Genomic DNA, 22,629 nt, shown 5'->3' with positions numbered 1-22,629 from the left:
TAGCTACTCCACTGCTTATGCTTTTCTTTGGCTTCTTATTCCAATAAAGACTGCCATATGGAATTTCACACAGAGGGAGTACCTTCTCTTATGGGCACTGATGTGATTGGAGTCAGTGGAGGGTGTCCTACACAAGGGATGACCAGTGGAAAGTAGAGGTGTATGTTGTCATTGGATGTACAACGCCACAGGTACTTCTACACACATCAGTGACTGTGTAAGGGCAGAGTCTTCCTGCTTGCATCCGTGCCAGGCATTCATAACGTTATTCATTGCGGTGGCAGGGCTCGTACAATTCTACTATTTGTGACTCTTGCAAAGACAGCTTCTGATCTAAACCAGAGAAGTATTGAAAATGGGACAGAGACTTTATGGTTTGCTCACTAGGTAAAACTTGAAAAATTAGAACATTGGGAAAAAGTCCTTTTATTTCAGTAATTCAACTTACAAGGTGAAACTTATACATGAAATAAACTCATTACATGTCAGACTCGAATCAGCTCATTAAGCCAAAACAGCAGAGGGTTCATATTACACATATTAGTTTCACATTTTACAATGAATTACTGAAATAAATGGACTTTTGCACAATATTCTAATTTTTGGAGTTTCACCTGTATATGTTCACACTCTCATAATCTACAGTATTTTCTCCAATTTCGAAAAATGTATTCCAGTGTGATGTTTTGGTTTTTATTTGTTATGAATTGTGAAAGTTGTTTGTGTTTGTTCTCTAGATCCTCTGAAAGATTAAAGCGCATCTGAGCACATTTTAAATTCATCCAGTAAGTTTCCGGACTTGGCAGCTAAAATCAGATGTTTTATGCAGCCTAAACAATTTGGCAGGAAAGCAGCTAATCTTGAGGCATTAAAGATCTATTTTTGCTACCTAGTTGAACAGCAGCAATTATTAATGATGCCTGCACCACAAAAAGAACGGTTTAAGGCTGCATTAATCAAATTTCCTCCGGCGCCACTTAACTCAATACAACCTGACCAGGGAAAGCATGGTAGGTTGATGATCTGTAATTGGTGGGTAGTTGGGAAGTAGATGGTCTCCCCATAGATGCTATAAATTACAGCGAATCAGCGCTTGTAACAAATAATTTCAGGTTGTCCACTCAGTCTTTACTGCACTTTTAACACTGCCCAATTAACCACTTGAGGACCGTGGGCTTTACCCCCCTTAAGGACCAGGCACTTTTTTTCCATTCAGACCACTGCAGCTTTCACGGTTTATTGCTCGCTCATACAACCTACCACCTAAATGAATTTTGGCTCCTTTTCTTCTCAATAATAAACCTTTCTTTTGGTGCTATTTGATTGCTGCTGCAATTTTTACTTTTTATTATATTCATCAAAAAAGACATGAATTTTGTAAAAAAAATGATTTTTTTTAACTTTCTGTGCTGACATTTTTCAAATAAAGTAAAATTTCTGTATACATGCAGCACGAAAAATGTGGACAAACATGTTTTTGATTAAAAAAAAAAAAACAATTCAGCCTATATTTATTGGTTTGGGTAAAAGTTATAGCGTTTACAAACTATGGTGCAAAAAGTGAATTTTGCCATTTTCCAGCATCTCTGATTTTTCTGACCCCCTGTCATGTTTCATGAGGGGCTAGAATTCCAGGATAGTATAAATACCCCCCAAATGACCCCATTTTGGAAAGAAGACATCCCAAAGTATTTACTGAGAGGCATAGTGAGTTCATAGAAGATATTATTTTTTGTCACAAGTAAGCGGAAAATGACACTTTGTGACAAAAAAAAAAAGTTTCCATTTCTTCTAACTTGCGACAAAAAAAATGAAATCTGCCACGGACTCACCATGCCCCTCTCTGAATACCTTGAAGTGTCTACTTTCCAAAATAGGGTCATTTGTGGGGTGTGTTTATTGTCCTCGCATTTTGGGGGGTGCTAATCTGTAAGCATCCCTGTAAAGCCTAAAGGTGCTCATTGGACTTTGGGCCCCTTAGCGCAGTTAGGCTGCAAAAAAGTGCCACAGATGTGGTATTGCCGTACTCAGGAGAAGTAGTATAATGTGTTTTGGGGTGTATTTTTACACATACCCATGCTGGGTGGGAGAAATATCTCTGTAAATGACAATTGTTTGATTTTTTTTTACACACAATTGTCCATTTACAGAGATATTTCTCCCACCCAGCATGGGTATGTGTAAAAATACACCCCAAAACACATTATACTACTTCTCCTGAGTACGGCGATACCACATGTGTGGCACTTTTTTGCACCCTAACTGCGCTAAGGGGCCCAAAGTCCAATGAGTACCTTTAGGATTTCACAGGTCATTTTTGTTTCAAGACTACTCCTCACGGTTTAGGGCCCCTAAAATGCAAGGGCAGTATAGGAACCCCACTATTGACCATTTTAGAAAGAAGACACCCCAAGGTATTCCGTTAGGAGATGTGAGTTCATAGAAGATTTAGTTTTTTGTCACAAGTTAGCGGAAATTGATTTCAATCGTTTTTTTTCACAAAGTGTCATTTTCCGCTAACTTGTGACAAAAAATAAACTCTTCTATGAACTCACCATACTCCTAACGGAATACCTTTGGGTGTCTTCTTTCTAGAATGGGGTCATTTGTGGTGTTCCTATACTGCCCTGGCATTTTAGGGGCCCTAAACCGTGAGGAGTAGTCTTGAAACCAAATGTCGCAAAATGACATGTGAAATCCTAAAGGTACTCATTGGACTTTGGGCCCCTTAGCGCACTTAGGGTGTAAAAATGTGCCACACATGTGGTACCGCCGTACTCAGGAGAAGTAGTATAATGTGTTTTGGGGTGTATTTTTACACACACCCGTGCTGGGTGGGAGAAATATCTCTGTAAATGACAATTGTTTGATTTTTTTTACACACAATTGTCCATTTACAGAGATATTTCTCCCACCCAGAATGGGTATGTGTAAAAATACACCCCAAAACACATTATACTACTTCTCCTGAGTACGGCGATACCACATGTGTGACACTTTTTTGCAGCCTAGGTGCGCTAAGGGGCCCAACGTCCTATTCACAGGTCATTTTGAGGCACAGGGCAGTATGGGAACCCTACAAGTGACCCCATTTTAGAAAGAAGACACCCCAAGGTATTCCGTTAGGTGTATGGCGAGTTCATAGAAGATTTTATTTTTTGTCACAAGTTAGTGAAAAATGACACTTTGTGAAACAAAAACAATAAAAATCAATTTCCACTAACGTTTGACAAAAAATAAAATCTTCTATGAACTCGTCATACACCTAACAGAATACATTGGGGTGTCTTTTTTCTAAAATTGGGTCACTTGTGGGGTTCCTATCCCGCCCTGGCATTTTATGGGCCCAAAACCGTGAGTAGTCTGGAAACCAAATGTCTCAAAATGACTGTTCAGGGGTATAAGCATCTGCAAATTTTGATGACAGGTGGTCTATGAGGGGGCGAATTTTGTGGAACCGGTCATAAGCAGGGTGGCCTTTTAGATGACAGGTTGTATTGGGCCTGATCTGATGGATAGGAGTGCTAGGGGGGTGACAGGAGGCGATTGATGGGTGTCTCAGGGGGTGGTTAGAGGGGAAAATAGATGCAATCAATGCACTGGGGAGGTGATCGGAAGGGGGTGTGAGGGGGATCTGAGGGTTTGGCCGAGTGATCAGGAGCCCACACTGGGCAAATTAGGGCCTGATCTGATGGGTAGGTGTGCTAGGGGGTGACAGAAGGTGATTGATGGGTGTCTCAAGGTGTGATTAGAGGGGGGAATAGATGCAAGCAATGCACTGGCGAGGTGATCAGGGCTGGGGTCTGAGGGCGTTCTAAGGGTGTGGGCGGGTGATTGAGTGCCCTAGGGGCAGATAGGGGTCTAATCTGATGGATAGCAGTGACAGGGGGTGATTGATGGGTAATTAGTGGGTGTTTGGAGGAGAGAACAGATGTAAACACTGCACTTGGGAGGTGATCTGACGTCAGATCTGCGGGCGATCTATTGGTGTGGGTGGGTGATCAGATTGCCCGCAAGGGGCAGGTTAGGGGCTGATTGATGGGTGGCAGTGCCAGGGGGTGATTGATGGGTGGCAGTGACAGGGGGTGATTGATGGGTGATTGACAAGTGAATGACAGGTGATCAGTGGGTTATTACAGGGAAGAACAGATGTAAATATTGCACTGGTGAGTTGATAAGGAGGGGGTCTGAGGGCAATCTGAGTGTGTAGGCGGGTGATTGGGTGCCCGCAAGGGGCAGATTAGGGTCTGATCTGATGGGTAACAGTGACAGGTGGTGATAGGGGGCGATTGATGGGTGATTGATGGGTAATTAGTGGGTGTTTAGGGTAGAGAACAGATGTAAACACTGCACTTGGGAGGTGATCTGACGTCGGATCTGCGGGCGATCTATTGGTGTGGGTGGGTGATCAGATTGCCCGCAAGGGGCAGGTTAGGGGCTGATTGATGGGTGGCAGTGCCAGGGGTGATTAATGGGTGGCAGTGACAGGGGGTGATTGATGGGTGATTGACAGGTGATCAGTGGGTTATTACAGGGAAGAACAGATGTAAATATTGCACTGGCGAATTGATAAGGGGGGGTCTGAGGGCAATCTGAGCGTGTGAATCTGAGGGGTGGGGGGGGTGATCAGGAGTCCCCAGGGGGGTAGTTAGGACCTAAACAAAAAAAAATAGCGTTGACAGATAGTGACAGGGAGTGATTGATGGGTGATTAGGGGGGTGACTGGGTGCAAACAGGGGTCTGGGTCTGAGGGGTGCTGTGGGCGATCAGGGGGCGGGGGGGGAATCAGTGTGCTTGGGTGCAGACTAGGTTGGCTGCAGCCTGCCCTGGTGGTCCCTCGGACACTGGGACCACCAGCGCAGGAGGCAGCCTGTATAATACACTTTGTAAACATTACAAAGTGTATTATACATTTTGTATGCGGCGATCCGGGTGCTAGTAACCCGCCGGCACTTCCGAACGTCCGGCGGGTTACAGCGCAAGGGGGCGGAGCCAGGCACCGGCGGCCGATCGCGTCACGAATGACGCGATCGCACCGCCCATGCCCCTACAAGGACCGCCGCCTTTGGGCATGAGCTGGTCCTTACGGGGTCCACTTTCCGGCCGCCTCTGTGCGTTAGGCGGTCGGGAAGTGGTTAAAGCCAATGTAAATCGAACTAAAAAACAAAACAAAAAAAAACAAAAAACAGGTAGTTACCTATGACGAGTGAAGGCTCTGGAACAAGAAGGCTCTACAGGACCCAGAGCCTTCCCTCTCCATAGGTTTCAGTTTGTTTTTTTGTTTTTAATTTGCTTAGCATTCACTGTAAGTTCACCATTCCTGCCATAGAAACTGAGAAAAAGTCCTAAAATTTACACTATATTAGTCACTTCCCACTATATAATGTGTGTCATGTACATTAATTTCACTTCTTAAAGAGTAACTGCCAGGCATAAAATCAGAAATCAATTCTTTATTTTTGTCTGGTAAACAAGTACTGTAATAGGATGCTAACCAGGCAATCCAGAAGTTAAAAATCACTCTTATTTTTCTTCTCCCTAAAACATCATTCCCCCGTTTCCCTGGCTCTGATTTGGTACATCTGCCACACAAAGGAAGTTGCAGGTCATGCTGGGTTGTCTTTTTTTCTTCTTTACTTTCCCCTCAGACTTAACTAATGCAGCCTGATTGGCTGAAGCCTCTTTCCCTCCTGCCCCCCCTCCCCCCCACACACACACACCTCTGTTCCTCTCTGATTGGCCATTATTTCTTAATGCACTTTCTACGGCAGACCTGGGTAGGAGTGTCTGAAGACTGGTAGGGGGGCGGGCAGTGATACATGGACAGAGTAAGGTAGTAAATTATGTCAGGATTGGCTTCAAGTTAGACACAGATGAAATGGAGAGTCCTAAAAAGGATTTTCTCTTTTTGTACTATAGAAAAATCACTAAAATGAAAACGTGGACAGTGCAATACACATGTTATGTAGGTGGAGCAAGTATTTATCTACTTATACATGTGTTTTGTTTTTCTGAGATAGTATGGCTGATAGCTCCACTTTAAACATTTTCCATTGTTCGTTTTTAAAAATTAAAGTTAACCTCATATATATTTTACCAGTCTACAGACATACTTTTTTTCATATCATAATATATACTAATACTGTAATTTATATTTGTTAAATGATACCTGAAGGGAGAGAGATGTGGGGGCTGCCATAATTATTTCCTTTTAAAGGGGGCCTGAACTCAGAACTTCCTCACTGCTCTAAATAATAAGCAACAGCATAATAACTTTTAAAGAAAAACATTTCTTTGTTACAGCTTACAGAACTCCTGCAATAAATCTGCCGTGTGTCTACTTCATGCTTTCATGGAAGCAGACAAAGGGTTAACATCCTGTGTTTACGTATTAACTGTGTCTGCCTATGACTGACGAATTTCTGTGCTGACACAGCTGAGAGATCAAATTACACTTGTGATTACTTACAGATGAGGGGGATTAGACAAGCTCTTCTCTCTAAAAACACACAGTGCATTCCTCTCTGTTTTCCTTGTGTCCTGTGCAAGAGTTCAGGTCCACTTTAACTATTTGACATTCCTGGACATGAAACTCACGTCCAGGAAGCCATGTGCGCTCCTGCGCGTCCACGCGGCCGATCGCGCGCGTGCACGCGCGCTCCCGGCCGGCGGTTTGTTAGCCAGTGAATCAGTGAATCGGGCAACGGTGCCCGATCACTGATTCCTCTCCCCCGCAGAAAAAGCGACAGCTTCTCTCGGAAGCTATGCTTTTTCTGCTTCCTATGTCGCTCTAAGCGTACGTGGTACGCTTAGAGTGACGTCACTGTAAACAACTCAAAAAGTAAACTACATCTAAATGTTAAATAAAAATAAAAATACACATATATTTACAAAAAAAAAATACAATTTCAATCCCACCCTCCCAAAAATACCCACATAAAATGTTTAATTAAAAAAAAACAAAAAAACATTACAATAAAAAAAAAAACACAAATATTTACCTAAGGGTCTAAACTTTTTAAATATCTATGTAAAGATGAAATATTTCTTTTCTTTTTTTATTATAAGCTTGTAAATAGTGATGAATGCAAAACGGAAAAAATGCACTTTTATTTCCAAATAAAATATTGTCGCCATACATTGTGATAGGGACATAATTTAAATGGTGTAATAACCGGGACAAATGGGCATATACAATACGTGGGTTTTAATTATGGAGGCATGTATTATTTTAAAACTATAATTGCCGAAAAGTGAGAAATAATGATTTGTTTCCGTTTTTTTCTTATTCTTCCTTTTAAAATGCATTTACAGTAAAGTGGCTCTTAGTAAAATGTACCCCCCAAAGAAAGCCTAATTGGTGGCGGAAAAAACAAGATATAGATCAGATCATTGTGATAAGTAGTAATAAAGTTATAGGCTAATGAATGGGAGGTGAACATTGTTCGGATGCATGAAGCGAAAAACGACTGAATGCGAACTGGTTAAGCAATACCTGCCGCCTGACATTCCAGCTGATCTCTTTGACAAAATGGGGACAAAGGAAACCGAGAGCCTATAGTGCAGTATGTTCTCTAAAAGGTTGGGTTGTCTGGAAATTTGTGAAGTGTAATACTCACATAGGCGGGTTACCTCCAAGGTAACCACTGTGCAGGCAGGTGGGGAGATTATACCCGACTCCACTCAGGCTAAAACGGTCACTCTCTGTAGTAGTAGGAATGGGATGACACCCCTCCTCCAAGAGTGGATATTGTAAATGGAATGGACAGTGAAACAGAGGAGCCAGCAAAGAGTAAAATACATTAAAAACAGGTTAAAAAGGGGGCAGTGGTGGACTTACCTCCAGGAAGTCTAGCTTTTTTTTTTTTTTTTTCTTTCTTATTTTTTGCAAACAGTCAGCAACTCAACAAAAGCCATGTCCCAACCTGTAAACTTGGCTTCATCAGAGACCTCCTGTGGTTGGGAGTAATTTGCATCATAGTTTGCGTTGGTCTATAAACTTCTTTATTATATAATAGATTAAGCTAAAAAAAAAAAGAAAAAAAAAAGAAAAGAAAAACAACCCTAAATTCTCCAAATCAGACCCCCCCCCCCCCCTCTACCGCCCGAAACCTATTTTGGACCCCCCATCCTCTTCCCATTCGCGCCTCATTATTAGCTACAGGGGCCTATTACTTCCTTTACCACAGCAAAAAGACACATAAGGCGGTAGATAATACCCACCCCTTCTTCCACCTCATACCTCATTCCTCTTACCACATCCATTCATCCATGTTCACCCCATCCAATCATCCATTTATTCCGGGACTGATCTTCTCCACCATTAAATTCAAACTATAATCTACTATTCCATAATATACACATTTCTTTCCCTATTCTACAATTAGGTTGTATTCTGTCTTCTACCTCTTCTACCACCTCATTACCTATTTCATCCTCCAAAATTGCTGTCATCTCAATTACCCATTCTTGAACAGATGGTGCTCCTTGTGTTTTCCATAATTTTATGATAAGTTTCCTCGCAACCGCTGTTCCCAGGATCAACAATGACTCCCACACCTGACCCAATCCCTGAGTCCCCTCCAGCACCCCAAAGAGAGCCCCCATAATGTCGATGGTTAATTGCTTAATGAATTTAGTTTTTAAAAAATGTTCTATCTCCACCCAAAAATTCCTCACTATAGGACATTCCCACATCATGTGTACCAAAGTACCGCGTTGATTAATACATTTCCAACATGTGTCATTTGCTATTAGGCCACTACTTGCCATCCTTGCCGGTGTAAGATACCATCTCGTTATGAGTTTGTATTGCGTCAATTGGGTACTTGTATCCGAAGTAATCCAAATCGACTGGAAGATCTTATCCCATAACCTCTCATCCAATTTTAGTTTTAGGCCCACCTCTTTTCCCCAGGAAGTCTAGCTTTTATTCTCATATGTAAAAAAAACCCTCCAATTTGGAAATTGGAATTTTTTCAAATATGAGACTAAAAGCTGTTTTTGATACTAGACTAAACGAGTCTGACTTCCTGGATAGGAATAGCCTGTCACGTTTCCTGTCAAGTGACAGGCAGCCTATTGGGCGGGAATAATGTCCTTTAAAGTAATTGGACCCACAGGGGCTTAGGGCAGGACAAGTGGAGCTCTCGTCATTGACAATTAGCGGGCATAAGTTTGTAGCACTCGCTACACTACTCTGATAAGGCACGCTAACTCTGATAAGGCATATCAACTCTGATAAGACATGTAAACTCTGATAAGGCACACTATTTGTTATAGTGAATCAACCCCCTGGTGTGTTAAACTTTTATTAAAAATAAAAAAACATACAAGTTGCGCTTACAATTAAGTGGATAAATATGTGCGAGTCAGGCCGCCAGCTTGTCCTCGCTATGATCCAGAGCCTTGCTAGGGCTAAAGTGTGATGTTGGCGTGGAAGGACGTTCGGTGGGTTGAGATGTTCCATGTGCATGCTGTCTTTTGTCACAACGTGTTTCAGCGATTACCACACCTTCGTCAGGTTTTTATATTTAATCAAAGGTTAACGCAGTGTAGGAGAGCTCCTCCTTTTTTCTTTTTCTACACAAATAAAAAAAATAGCAGATGATGCAAGTCATATATGAATGTAATGTATCTTAGTACTGTATTGTCATTTGCAATAAGTAATTGCAGGATGTGTAAGTGCAACAGTGTCACCTGTGTGCTGTGGCTGTGACATGTCTCTAGAGGCAATGACATGTCTCTAGCAGCCGTAGCTAATAATAGGCTTACACGGGAAGTGACTGGCTGCTACGGGCGACAGTGTTGCTACTCAAGTCCTCTGACAACGTTCCATCACTCGCTAACTCAGGGTGGAATCCCTACAAGAGTTACGTGAATATGTTAAGAACGAGCTGAAATGACGCGATACAGCCTCTGGAGTCAGATATCACCAACCTGTCAACTGCGTGATTTGACCCTTACATTGATCCCATATCAACAGTTATTGGATGTGATGCTGCGTGCCTTGCTGTTGGCATTTTCAGTAATATGATTTTGTGAAGGTTTTTAATCACAAGGTCCTTTTAGCATATTTTTTCTCCTGGTAACCCCAATATTGCTCATACAGGTTCTTTGCTTGCTTTTAGGTCAGATTAGATTAAAAATCCACTACAGGCATTAGTTTCCTGAATCAAAAAGTTTTGAATCAGGATTATACCATTTAAAGGCAAACTTTAAAAAAAAAAAATAAAAAAAAAAAAAATTATATATATATATAAAATAAAGAGTTTGGGATATACTCGCCGTATAAGACTACCCCTCTTCCACAGCACACAGGATAGGGCGGACCAGACAGGTGGAAGAGGCGTGTTTTATGGGCACAGTGTAATCTCTTTCTTTCATACCCTGGGCATCCCAGACCTTGCAGCGTGAGCAATGAACTCCCCCCAGCATATGAGGTGACTGCGGAATCTCCAGCACCTGGTAATGAATCATCAGCATGTTGCATACGCGCATCATGTGTCAGCATCGCATAAACACCAGCATTTCCCGTATGCGCATCACGTATCAGCATCGCGCATCACCCGGTACCATACACCCGGTGTATAAGACGACCCCCGACTCTTCAGAAGATATTCAAGGGTTAAAAAGTAGTCTTATGCGCCAGAATGTACATTATATACAGTACATGCAACATCAAAAGGGGATACATGGATTTTTTTTGAAACATAAATACATGTTATTACTATGCCTTAATGAAACAAAACATCCAAATGGGGTCTTGAGAGGATGTTTGCTGATTTATGACAACCAGATAAAGCCTTTTGTTTACTCAATCCGTACATAACTGAGACTCTGCCTGGCACAGAGGCTCTGCCCATCTATTACTAGTTTGATGTCTGTACAGGTCTTCCCCATCTTCTGCAATCGACTCAACTCGGAGAATAGCAATTAGCCATACTGGATTTTTTTCTGCTAATATATGTATGTTGATGTATTCCCATGCAGCAGAAGATCTCCTCTCCCTCTCCAGTCTATAGTACTGTATATGTCACTGGGTTCATTCCAGCATGCATGCCGGTACCAGGACCATAACTGTAAAAACTAGAAAGAATAGATTGTGCTATCCACAGGCCAGCTAAATATATATATATATATATATATATATATATATATATATATATATATATATATATATATATATATATATATATATATATATATATATATATATATATATATATATATATGTATGTATGTATATATATATATATATATATATATATATATATATATATATATATATATATATATATATATATATATATATAGTTTTTAGAATGTAGAGGCTCTGATTCAATAAGCTTTTCTCTCATGAAAGGGGAGGGGATGCAAAATGAACAGATATACTTAGATGACCTATAAGGTCTCCAGTGGTGTAAATCAAAAAAGGACACCATGTAAAGCCACCAGTAGAATATCCTCAATGCTTTATCTACTCCTAAAGCTAACCTACCTAACTATGGTAAGCCTAGCACTAACCACCTCTACCTAATCCTAACACTAACCCAGTAACTTACCCCTGCCACTGCTATTTAAAAGGCAATCTCTGCTGCTTTTGGTGCCTACGTTGCCCCGGCACCTCCCGTGCCCCAATTCTCCTCTGGACGCCACTATCACCACAATTATTATTGTGTACGCACCTAAGTTTTTTGTTTTGGCTGCGGGCACTCCCAAATGTCTTGCATCGTTCCAGAGACTTCCAGGATCCTTATTTCGTCCTGCCTCCCCTGTCTTCATGTTGGGACCAGTCAGAGACTGGCACATGCGCAGTCCACTCCGCGTGCCCTTGTGAATCGTACTCCAGGACGGCTGTGCACAGCAGCAAAGAGCATCATGGGCATGAGCAGTTCGGAAAGAACTGGAACTGCACATGCCCAGAACACCTCCAGTGACGGCTGCTACACACAGCTGTGCGGCAGTGCATACAGAGAGGGCACCCGAATGGACAGCACATGCCCCGGTGATCCTACCAGAGCGCCAAATGTGGAATAAAGCAGCAAGATGGAGGGGAGGCCAGACACAATAAGGAGCCTGGAGATGTCAGGAGACCATATAGATCATGTAGGTAAGTATGTTTTAACACTTTTTTCTCCTCAGGTTTACTTTACAAATGGTTGCCCCAAATTACTCAAGTTTGATATCACTTTTCTTAATTAGTTTTTAATACATTTTCACTTGTTTTATTTTGTAGATAGGATGTGAAATAGCCTCTTTTGAGAAAACTCAGGAGAAAGGTTAATCAGGCCTAAGCTGAGATTGAAGTTAAATGCCAAGTAGGGTAGGGGTGATCATTGAGATGCAAATAATAGTGTATATACAGATTTTACAGATTTATAAAAAATGTAAAGCAAGCTTGAAAATGGACCAATCAAATCCCACCTCGGCTCCACTCAATTGGTCCTTTTCCAAGCTGCATAAATTTGCACCAAAATATGCATAATTCTGCATCAACTCTGAATTATTTGCATCTATCTCATTGACCATTCCAACCACTGAATCTGTAACTACCTGTTCTATCTATCACCATGACCACACTGTTATATTGATTATTGCCAGGACTGTAGCAAGCAACTGCACTGGATTGCAAGCTCTTGTGTCACCGATCTGAACGCTTACAGTGCATCTTATGCTCGGAATGGGAAAAACACCTTCCATTCAGTTTAGTCTATATTATAACGTCTGTATTTTTATTTTATTTTTTTCAGATTACTTTTCCCAGCACTTGGGAGAGTATGAAAGTGTGTTGGCAGCACTGGAAGACCTGAACCTCTCTATACTGAAGGCAATGGACAAGACAAAAAAAGTAAGGGAATAATTACATATTTCACTTATTTAAAGTGGCTGCCTGTAGCCTGTCATCTCTGCTGTTAGCAGTGCTGTATAAACCTTTCTTGCAATATTTGTTCAAAATGGGGGTTAGCACAATCCTCTCCGCACAATCCGTTCTGTGGAACCTTATTTGGGCTTCGAATGGTGTATGGGTCCATTGCAATTGATCCACAGCATTAAAGTGAACCTCCAGACTAAAAATCTACTCAGCAGCACTGAAAAGGCTTGGTGTTTCTTTAACAGTTTCACAGTATCAGAACTTTGTTTTTCTTATCTGAGCCTCATTTTTAGCTGCACAGAAGAAAACTGCCTGAGCATTTTCCCCCTGATGCTGTGCAAAGCATGATGGGATTTCTGATGTTGTTGTTCTCCCACTGCTGTTTTAGTGCAAACTTGTGTTCTTTACATTTTGAATTTGAGATTTGAAGCCTAGCGCAAGCAGCTGGGAGGGGTGATCCGGACACAGGACATTTGGAACTGTGTCTCATGCTCCCTGTCATCTCCTTTTAGGCAAAAAGATGGCAGCCCCCATGAAATCACAAACATTTGCCTGTTCTTTTAAAACAGGGTGGGTAAGAGATTATATTACCTATGTATTTTAATTAACATAACTAATGTAACTTAATGACAGTATGTTTGTTTAGGCTGAAGTTGCCCTTTAAATCAAAAGTTCCCAATTTTGAAAGCAGTTTGTGATCGTATCCATGAAAAAATCCTTCACACCACTCTACCAGTTTTTAAACTATTCAATGACAATGTATCGTATTACAACGTCATGTTAGAGCCTGTTAACGGCAACATGATGTTTTAATATGTCACACGTTCCCGCTGCCGCTCCTCATGTGTGCGCGCCGCTCCTGCCGCTGTTTCCATCGGGATTCCGTGTTAAGTGATTGGGGAAGAGGACTGAGCGGTCCTCTACCCAATCGCAATGCCTTGAATGAATGACTGCGTCCATTCAGAAACATGAAGCCGTCACAGTTTAGCAAAGTGTAAAAAAAGTGAACACGTCATAAACAGGAGAGTGTTCACTAGTGCCATCTTGTGGCCAAAAAGTATATTACACATACAGGCACATACATACACATACACTTATACACATTACTAATAAAGTTAATAACTTACACTTCCAAAGCCCCCCCCCCCCCCCCACTTGTAAAAAAAATCATCTTAAAAAATACATAAATAGTTGCCTTAGGGACTCAGCTTTTTTAATCTATATTTAATGAGGGAAAATTACTTTTACTTTACTGCATAGCAGCTTGCAATTATGGACCGGACAAAAAAAAAACAACCGAAAAATAACACCTATATTTCAAAATAATATATTGTCGCCATACATTGTGATAGGGACATAATTTAAACGGTTTAATAATCGGGACAACTGGGCAAATAAAATGTGTTGGTTTTATCCACAGGAGAATGTTTAATTTTAAAACTATAATGGCTGAAAACTGAGAAATAATGAATTTTTTCCATTATTTTTGTATTTTTCCCATTAAAACGCATTTAGAATAACAAAAAATCTTAGCAAAATGTACTACCTACAGAAAGCCTAATTTCTGGCGAAAAAAACAAGGTATAGATAATTTTCTTGTGATAAGTAGTAATAAAGTTATTAAGGAACAAAAGGGAGGAGCACTGACAGGTGAAAATTGCTCTGGTCCGTTAGGGTAAAAACCCTTGGGGGTGAACTGATTAACTGATAATTACCTTAGAGTAGAGATGTGGTGAACGGTTCCCGAACGGTTCGCCGGCGAACATCTCTAAATCCATGGGCCTCTTACTACTTCCGGGTCGCAATGACCCGGAGTAGTACGCCTGCGCTGCCCGGCGGAGCGCATCCTAGATCGCGCTCCTGTTGCCGGGCACTCTCTGCGCATGTGCGTGACGTCATGAGTGAGTACATCCTCCCTCACTCTGCGCTCGCATTCTGTGCTGAGGGGGCGCGCCCCTGCATGTAATGATAAGTGGATTTTTAATTCAGCTCGTAAGTCCTTTAACCTCCTTGCCGGTTATCCCGAGCTCAGCTCGGGGTAACCTGCGCAGGAGGATATCTCAGGCCCCGCTGGGCCGATTTGCATAATTTTTTTTCCCCTACACGCAGCTAGCACTTTGCTAGCTGCGTGTAGGTTGCGATCGCCGCCGCTCGCCGCCGATTCGCTGCTACCCGCCGCGCCGAGCCGCCCCAGACCCCTGCGCAGCCTGGCCAATCAGTGCCAGGCAGCGCTAAGGGGCGGATCGGAGTTCCCTCTGACGTCACGACGTCTATGACGTCGGTGACGTCATCCCGCCCGGTCGCCATGGCGACCGGGGAAGCCCTGCAGGAAATCCCGTTCTCAACGGGATTCCCTGCATACTCTGATCGCCGAAGGCGATCGGAGTGGGTGGGGGGATGCCGCCGCTTAGCGGCTATCATGTAGCGAGCCCTGGACTCGCTACATGATTTTAAAAAAAAAAATTTAAAAAAAGTGCGGCGCTGCCTCCTTGCCGGATTTTTTAGACCGGCAAGGAGGTTAAGGATCGCTGATAAGATCCCTCAGATTCGCTTAGGACAGTCAGCTTCTCAATTTTCATATAATACAATCTTAAGAAACTGATGAACTTCTGATTGGTAGACTTCTGTTTCTTAGCAGCAGGTGATCCAATCTTTGTAGTGTTTCTAAAACCCTTAAAGGCCGAATCCCTCTATTCGGACAAGTGACGCAAGATTATGCTGCATGCCATCAGATTTTTCCCCGACCACGAATTTTGATTCTCCGTGTAGACTTCAATAGGCTGCCAAATCAAATCCGATTTTGTGGGCAGGAAACAGACCGTAATCGCAGCAGTGGAAACCTAGACTAAATAATGGTACAAGCTGAATGGAGAAGGTCCTGTGCAGAAATAGCTGTTCACCTGGAAGTCACTTCCTGTTAACTGTAATTTCAACCTCTTCTCAAAGGACTTCCCTCTAATCTTCCTTCTGTAAGCACTGAGCTAGTGAGAAACGTCTTATTTGTGACTAACATTTACTTAAAAGGAATCTGAAGCAAGAGACCTATGGAAGATGCCATATTTATTTCCTTTTAAATAGAGTGACCAGATTTTTGTCGGTTCAACCTGGGACAGGGGGGGCAGAGGATGCGCGCCGCGCCGGAAAACTGTAGGCTGCGGCGCACCGAAAAATGGGCGTGGCCATGACATTGTATGGGCGGAGCTAACATAATGATGTAACAGCGAGGCATAAGAAAGCAGTGTTTACGCCATGATGTGGTCAAACGCGGATTCGCATCATGGGTGTGCAGAAACTGTGTGATGCTATTTAATAGTATACCGTAACCCCAAAGCAGCAAACATAGCCAACAATGACCATTAAATAATAAATGCAGCAACAGTTACCCAAGACACCAGAAAATAAACGCAATGTGGGCACTTTTCAGCACAAAATAAACGCAATGTTGGCACATTTCAGCACAAAATAAACACAATGTGTGCACATTTCAGCACAAAATAAACGCAATGGGGGTACATTTCAGCACAAAAAAACGCAATGGGGGCACATTTCAGCACAAAATAAACACAATGTGGGCACATTACAGCACAAAATAAACACAATGGGCAACATTTCAGCACAAAATAAACGCATTGTGGGCAACATATCAGTGCAAAATAGATGCAATGGGGGCACATTTCACCTGGAAAAAAAATAATTTACTCACCTGGCCTAAGTCTCCTCTCGCTCCTGGCCGGCCTCTGGCGCGCTGCTCCTGGGACAGTCTTGCTCCTCCTCCTACAGTCTCCCACGCTGACAGACAGAGCAGGGCTACGACAAGATGGTGCCCGAAGCCCTGTACTGGAGACACAAATAGTCTCCAGTACAGGGCTCCGGCAGCCATCTTACCGTAGCCCTGCTCGCCTGCCGTTGTCGGAACACCGGAAGACTAAGGAGGCTGGAGCGGGGCTGCGGGCAATGAACTGGCACGGCGTCTATAGACGTCGCTGCCAGTTCATGCAGTTACAGTGGCCAGAGTCCGGGACATCCCGCAGCTAAAAGCGGGACATTTCCCGTGACCTCATGCTGCCTGGGACAGCGGACCCCGAATCCGGGCTGCGTCCCGGGCAATCCGAGACGTCTGGTCACTCTATTTTAAACAATACGGGTTGCCTGGCAATCCTGCTGATCTTTCTGGCCAGTAGGGTCTAAATCACATACCTCTAAGAAGCATGCAGCTAATCTTGTCAGATTTGTCATAGATATTTGATCTGCATGCTTATTCAGGGTCTAGGGCCCCGAGGAGTCATCCCTCAACCGCAGTATTAGCTCTTTATTCGTGCTGTGCTGGTACCCCCTCTATTATATATGCTTTGAATAGTAGTAATCATTAACAAGCTCTTCCCCATCCCCTTCTTGCACCTCTGACACTGGGGTTGTCCCTGGCAGGTTTTGGTGCGCCGTATCAATTGTTACGTATAGAGTGTTGGGGGGAGCAATGTACTGCTTTCACTGGGACCCATAGCTCCTTAGCTACGCCATAGCTCCCAACTGTTTTGGAGGGGCAGTCCCTCTTTCCTCCTCATTTGTCCCTCTTTTTACGTAAATATATGTATTTCCCTACTAAAAAATGTGTTTGACTCTAAACTTGATTACCATTCTTTAAATTGATATATTACTAATTTTAAAATGTTAATATGAAGAGAAATTAACCAGTATAGAAAGGACCAGTGTGCTTTGAATTATAAAACAAAATATTTTTCTTATGAAATATTTATGGTATGCGTGACAAGTGTGACAGGGGCGTGATCAATGGTGTGGCAGGGACGTGGCTTAAGTGTCCCTCTTTCTCATCTCAAAAAGTTGAGAGGTATGAGCTATGCCACTGCTCACTGTGGTAATGCTGGGAACAGGGGTGACACAGGACAGGAGCAAACACAGGATTTTCAAGGGGGGGGGGGGGGGGAGACGACGACTCCTGAAAGGGCTCCCTCAGCAACGCACAATACAGTATAATATTATGGTAGGACATCATGCTGGGTACACACAATGCAATTTCCCATCCGACTGACAGGATCTGACGATTATCTCTTTAATGTCCGATCTGCTCCGGGATCGATCAGGAGCTGTTTGGATACAGACAATAATGATGACAGCCAACATTGCTAATGAAGTAGAAAATGAAGCAGCCATTTACACAGCAGTGCACAGGGCTGTGCTCATGCCTGGCTCTGTTAAGTTTCCCAGAGCTGCTCCATGCTCTGTACACAAACTGCTGCTCCATGCTCTGAACACGAACTGCTGCTCCAAGCTCTGTATACACGCTGCGGCTCCATGCTCTGTACACACGCTGCTGCTCCATGCTCTGTACACACACTGCTGTTCCATGCTCTGTACACACACTGCTGCTCCATGCTCTGTACACACACTGCTGCTCCATGCTCTGTACACACACTGCTGCTCCATGCTCTGTACACAAACTGCTGCTCCAAGCTCTGTACACACGCTGCTGCTCCATGCTCTATACACACACTGCTGTCCCATGCTCTGTACACACACTGCTGCTCCATGCTCTGTACACACACTGCTGCTCCATGTTCTGTACACACACTGCTGCTCCATGCTTTGTACACACGCTTCTGCTCCATCCAAAATCAACGGTAGCAGGGAAAGAAATGAGGCAATGCTGTGAGCTGCAGGAGGCCTGCAGATATTCTGGTGTCACAAATTGTGCCAGTCCCCCCAGACACTGCAATGGTCCTGGTCTGAGGGGGGATTCTGGGCAGCTGTAAACCCCCCCCCTGCATTTGCCTATGCAGGAAGCTGTAGAATTGCATGCACAGAGGAGTGGTGTTACCTCTTAGCTATAAACTGCACCAGATAAACAAAAATGGTCATACATTATTTTCTATATTTTGGAAAGTGACACAGATCAGACAGTGGTTTGCAAAAGTATTGGGCCCCCTTTAAGTTTTTCACATTTTGTCATATTACTGCCACAAACATGAATCAATTTTATTGGAATTCCACGTGAAAGACCAATACAAAGTGGTGTACACATGAGAAGTGGAACGAAAATCATACATGATTCCAAACATTTAAAAAAAAAAAATGCAAAGTGGGGTGTGCGTAATTATTCAGCCCCCTTTGGTTTGAGTGCAGTCGTTGCCCATAGAGATTGCCTGATGAGTGCTAATGACTAAGTAGAGTGCACCTGTGTGTAATCTAATGTCAGTACAAATACAGCTGCTCTGTGACGGCCTCAGAGGTTGTCTAAGAGAATATTGGGAGCAACAACACCATGAAGTCCAAAGAACACACCAGACAGGTCAGGGATAAAGTTATTGAGAAATGTAAAGCATGCTTAGGCTACAAAAATATTTCCAAAGCCTTGAACATCCCCTTCAGAAAAGGAAGGAGTATGGCACAACTGTAAACCTACCAAGACAAGGCCGTCCACCGAAACTCACAGGCCGAACAAGGAGAGCGTTGATCAGAAATGCAGTCAAGAGGCCCATGGTGACTCTGGAGGAGCTGCATAGATCTACAGCTCAGGTGGGGGAATCTGTCCATAGGACAACTATTAATCGTGCACTGCACAAAGTTGGCCTTTATGGAAGAGTGGCAAGAAGAAAGCCATTGTTAACAGAAAAGCATAAGAAGTACCGTTTGCAGTTTGCCACAAGCCATGTGGGGGACACAGCAAACATGTGGAAGAAGGTGCTCTGGTCAGATGAGACCAAAATGGAACTTTTTGGCCAAAATGCAAAACGCTATGCGTGGCGGGAAAACTAACACTGCACATCACTCTGAACACACCATCCCCACTGTCAAATATGGTGGTGGCAGCATCATGCTCTGGGGGTGCTCCTTTTCAGCAGGGACAGGAAAGCTGGTCAGTGTTGATGGGAAGATGGATGGAGCCAAATACAGGGCAATCTTGGAAGAAGAACCTCTTGGAGTCTGCAAAAGACTTGAGACTGGGGCGGAGGTTCACCTTCCAGCAGGACAATGACCCTAACCCTAAAGCCAGGGCAACAATGGAATGGTTTAAAACAAAACATCTCCATGTGTTAGAATGGCCCAGTCAAAGTCCAGATCTAAATCCAAACGAGAATCTGTGACAAGATCTGAAAACTGCTGTTCACAAATGCTGTCCATCTAATCTGACTGAGCTGGAGCTGTTTTGCAAAGAAGAATGGGCAAGGATTTCGGAAGCAGTAGATTTGGGCGCATGAGACAAGTGGACAAAAAGGGCGCCCCATTCACTCCTATTATAAATATCGTTTAATGGGCGCCGAACAGGGAAAAAAGGGCTCCGGAGATTATTAACGTTTTACAAACGGCGCCCGGAGATTTTTAAGGTTTTATAACTATGTTTGAGATGATTTAAATTTACAAAATGAGCCCGTGACGAATAACGTTTATAAAGATACTAAATCACTATTTCTAAAACATTTGTAAAACATTATTATCCACCCAAAAAAATTATTTACATTTTTGTATTTACATTTTTTATTTATTAATGTTATTTATGTTATTTAATGTTATTTATTTATTAATTATTATCCATAGGGGGTCTTAGGTTTAGGCTCCACCAGGGGGGTCTTAGGTTTAGGCACCACCAGGGGGGTCTTAGGTTTAGGCACCAACTGGGGAGTCTTAGGTTTAGGCACCAACAGGGGGGTCTTAGGTTTAGGCACCAACAGGGGGGTCTTAGGTTTAGGCACCAACAGGGGGGTCTTAGGTTTAGGCACCAACTGGGGGGTCTTAGGTTTAGGCACCAACAGGGGGGTCTTAGGTTTAGGCACCAACTGGGGGGTCTTAGGTTTAGGCACCAACAGGTGGGTCTTAGGTTTAGGCACCAACTGGGGGGTCTTAGGTTTAGGCACCAACAGGGGGGTCTTAGGTTTAGGCACCAACAGGGGGGTCTTAGATTTAGGCACCAACTGGGGAGTCTTAGGTTTAGGCACCAACAGGGGGGTCTTAGGTTTAGGCACCAACAGGGGGGTCTTAGGTTTAGGCACCAACTGGGGGGTCTTAGGTTTAGGCACCAACTGGGGGGTCTTAGGTTTAGGCACCAACAGGGGGGTCTTAGGTTTAGGCACCAACTGGGGGGTCTTAGGTTTAGGCACCAACAGGGGGGTCTTAGGTTTAGGCACCAACTGGGGGGTCTTAGGTTTAGGCACCAACAGGGGGTCTAGGGGTTAGGGATAGGTACAGGGAGGGTTTTTAATAAACGTAAATATAAGTTTCACTTTACAAACAGGGAAGATTAACGTTTTACGAATTGCCGATCTCATACACATTATTTAGTGATTTATAAATTCTTAAAACACTATATGTAAACGAAATTCTACACAATATTTCTATAAACGATAATTCTGTTTATCGTTTACACCACGCGCCCTTTTTTCCCGACGCCCTTTTTTGATGTACGCAAGGATTTCAGTCTCTAGATGTGCAAATCTGATAGAGACATACCCTAAAAGACTGGCAGCTGTAATTGCAGCAAAAGGTGGTTCTACAAAGTATTTACTCAGGGGGGCTGAATAGTTACGCACACCCCACATTGCAGTTATTTTTTTTTTTTAAATGTTTGGAATCATGTATGATTTTTGTTCCATTTTTTTTAACGTGTACACCACTTTGTATTGGTCTTTCATGTGGAATTCCAATAAAATTGATTCATGTTTGTGGCAGTAATATGACAAAATCTGGAAAACTTCAAGGGGGCCGAATACCTTTGCAAGCCACTGTATGCTGTATAATATGTACTTTCATTGTGCATTCACTCGGTTGGCTTAAAGAGAAACTCCAACCTAGAATTGAACTTTATCCCAATCAGTAGCTGATACTCCCTTTTACATGAGAAATATAATGATTTTCACAAACAGACCATCAGGGGGCGCTGTATGACTGATTTTGTGCTGAAACCCCTCCCACAAGAAGCTCTGAGTACCGCGGTACTCTGGGCAAACTGCCACAATGTAACAATGTTCACAGACAGGAATTAGCTGTTTACAGCTGTCTCTAACGGCCAAAACAGCTAGGAGCAGCTACATAACCTGCCCACAGTAAAAATGTCACCATGTAATAATTGTCAGAATGTAAATCGGGGAGAGGAAAGATTTTACAAAGAGCAAACACTGACTAAATCATTTATACATAATTATGGTAAAAAATGAAGCACTTTTTTTACTACATTATTTTCACTGGAGTTCCTCTTTAAATTCCCCCTTTACCTGTGTTCAAGAGGCGATAAAGTATTCATTTACAAGGATTCCGTTTCAAACACAAGTTTAAAAATATCTTGATTCGCCACATGTTTTGGAGAAGTCTTATAATTACTGGTAGCAGTACGTTGGATGGGGTTTGACAGAGTTATTTCAGACATTAATTACAGGGAAGGGATCTCTGTAGCGCTGATAACCTGATACAGCAAATATCCTGCTGGCTTAGAGGCAGATAATAGGAATTCTTAATAATAAAACTGCTTGTCTGGAATGAAGAAAATCGCTGCTGCAAGCTTCTGTGCTTCTTCCGTTCACCAAGCTGGAAAAACTCTGGGCTGTGAATGAATGAAGAATGCAGAGTTTTCTGTCTTTTAACAAACAAAGCAGGAAAAAAGGGCGCAGGAACCCTTATGAAAAAAACAACACCGCCATATGCGCCTATTATAAAAGCCGTATTTAGCAGAATAAAAGGGGTAATTTGGGCCTATGGCGGCACCCACTAGTGGGAGCATGGCGGCAGCCCTAGCGGGCACAGCAGGGCAC

At 42.9% G+C, this 22,629-nt stretch overlaps 1 protein-coding gene across 1 annotated transcript in view; it reads left to right on the top strand.

Moving 5' to 3' along the window:
• The window catches only part of NECAB1 (N-terminal EF-hand calcium binding protein 1), a 332,817-nt gene that overhangs the window by 158,743 nt on the left and 151,445 nt on the right, over positions 1 to 22,629 (top strand). Inside the window, exon 5 of the mRNA XM_068237605.1 lies at positions 12,753 to 12,850. Coding sequence (XP_068093706.1) covers positions 12,753 to 12,850 — 98 coding nt within the window. The remainder of the gene's footprint in view (positions 1 to 12,752; positions 12,851 to 22,629) is intronic.

This window comes from Hyperolius riggenbachi, chromosome 5 (genome assembly GCF_040937935.1).
Source record: "Hyperolius riggenbachi isolate aHypRig1 chromosome 5, aHypRig1.pri, whole genome shotgun sequence".
Classification (NCBI taxonomy): Eukaryota; Metazoa; Chordata; class Amphibia; order Anura; family Hyperoliidae; genus Hyperolius; species Hyperolius riggenbachi.
The sequence above is the reverse complement of the archived record's forward strand: the minus strand, read 5'-3'. Positions and strand labels throughout refer to the sequence as shown.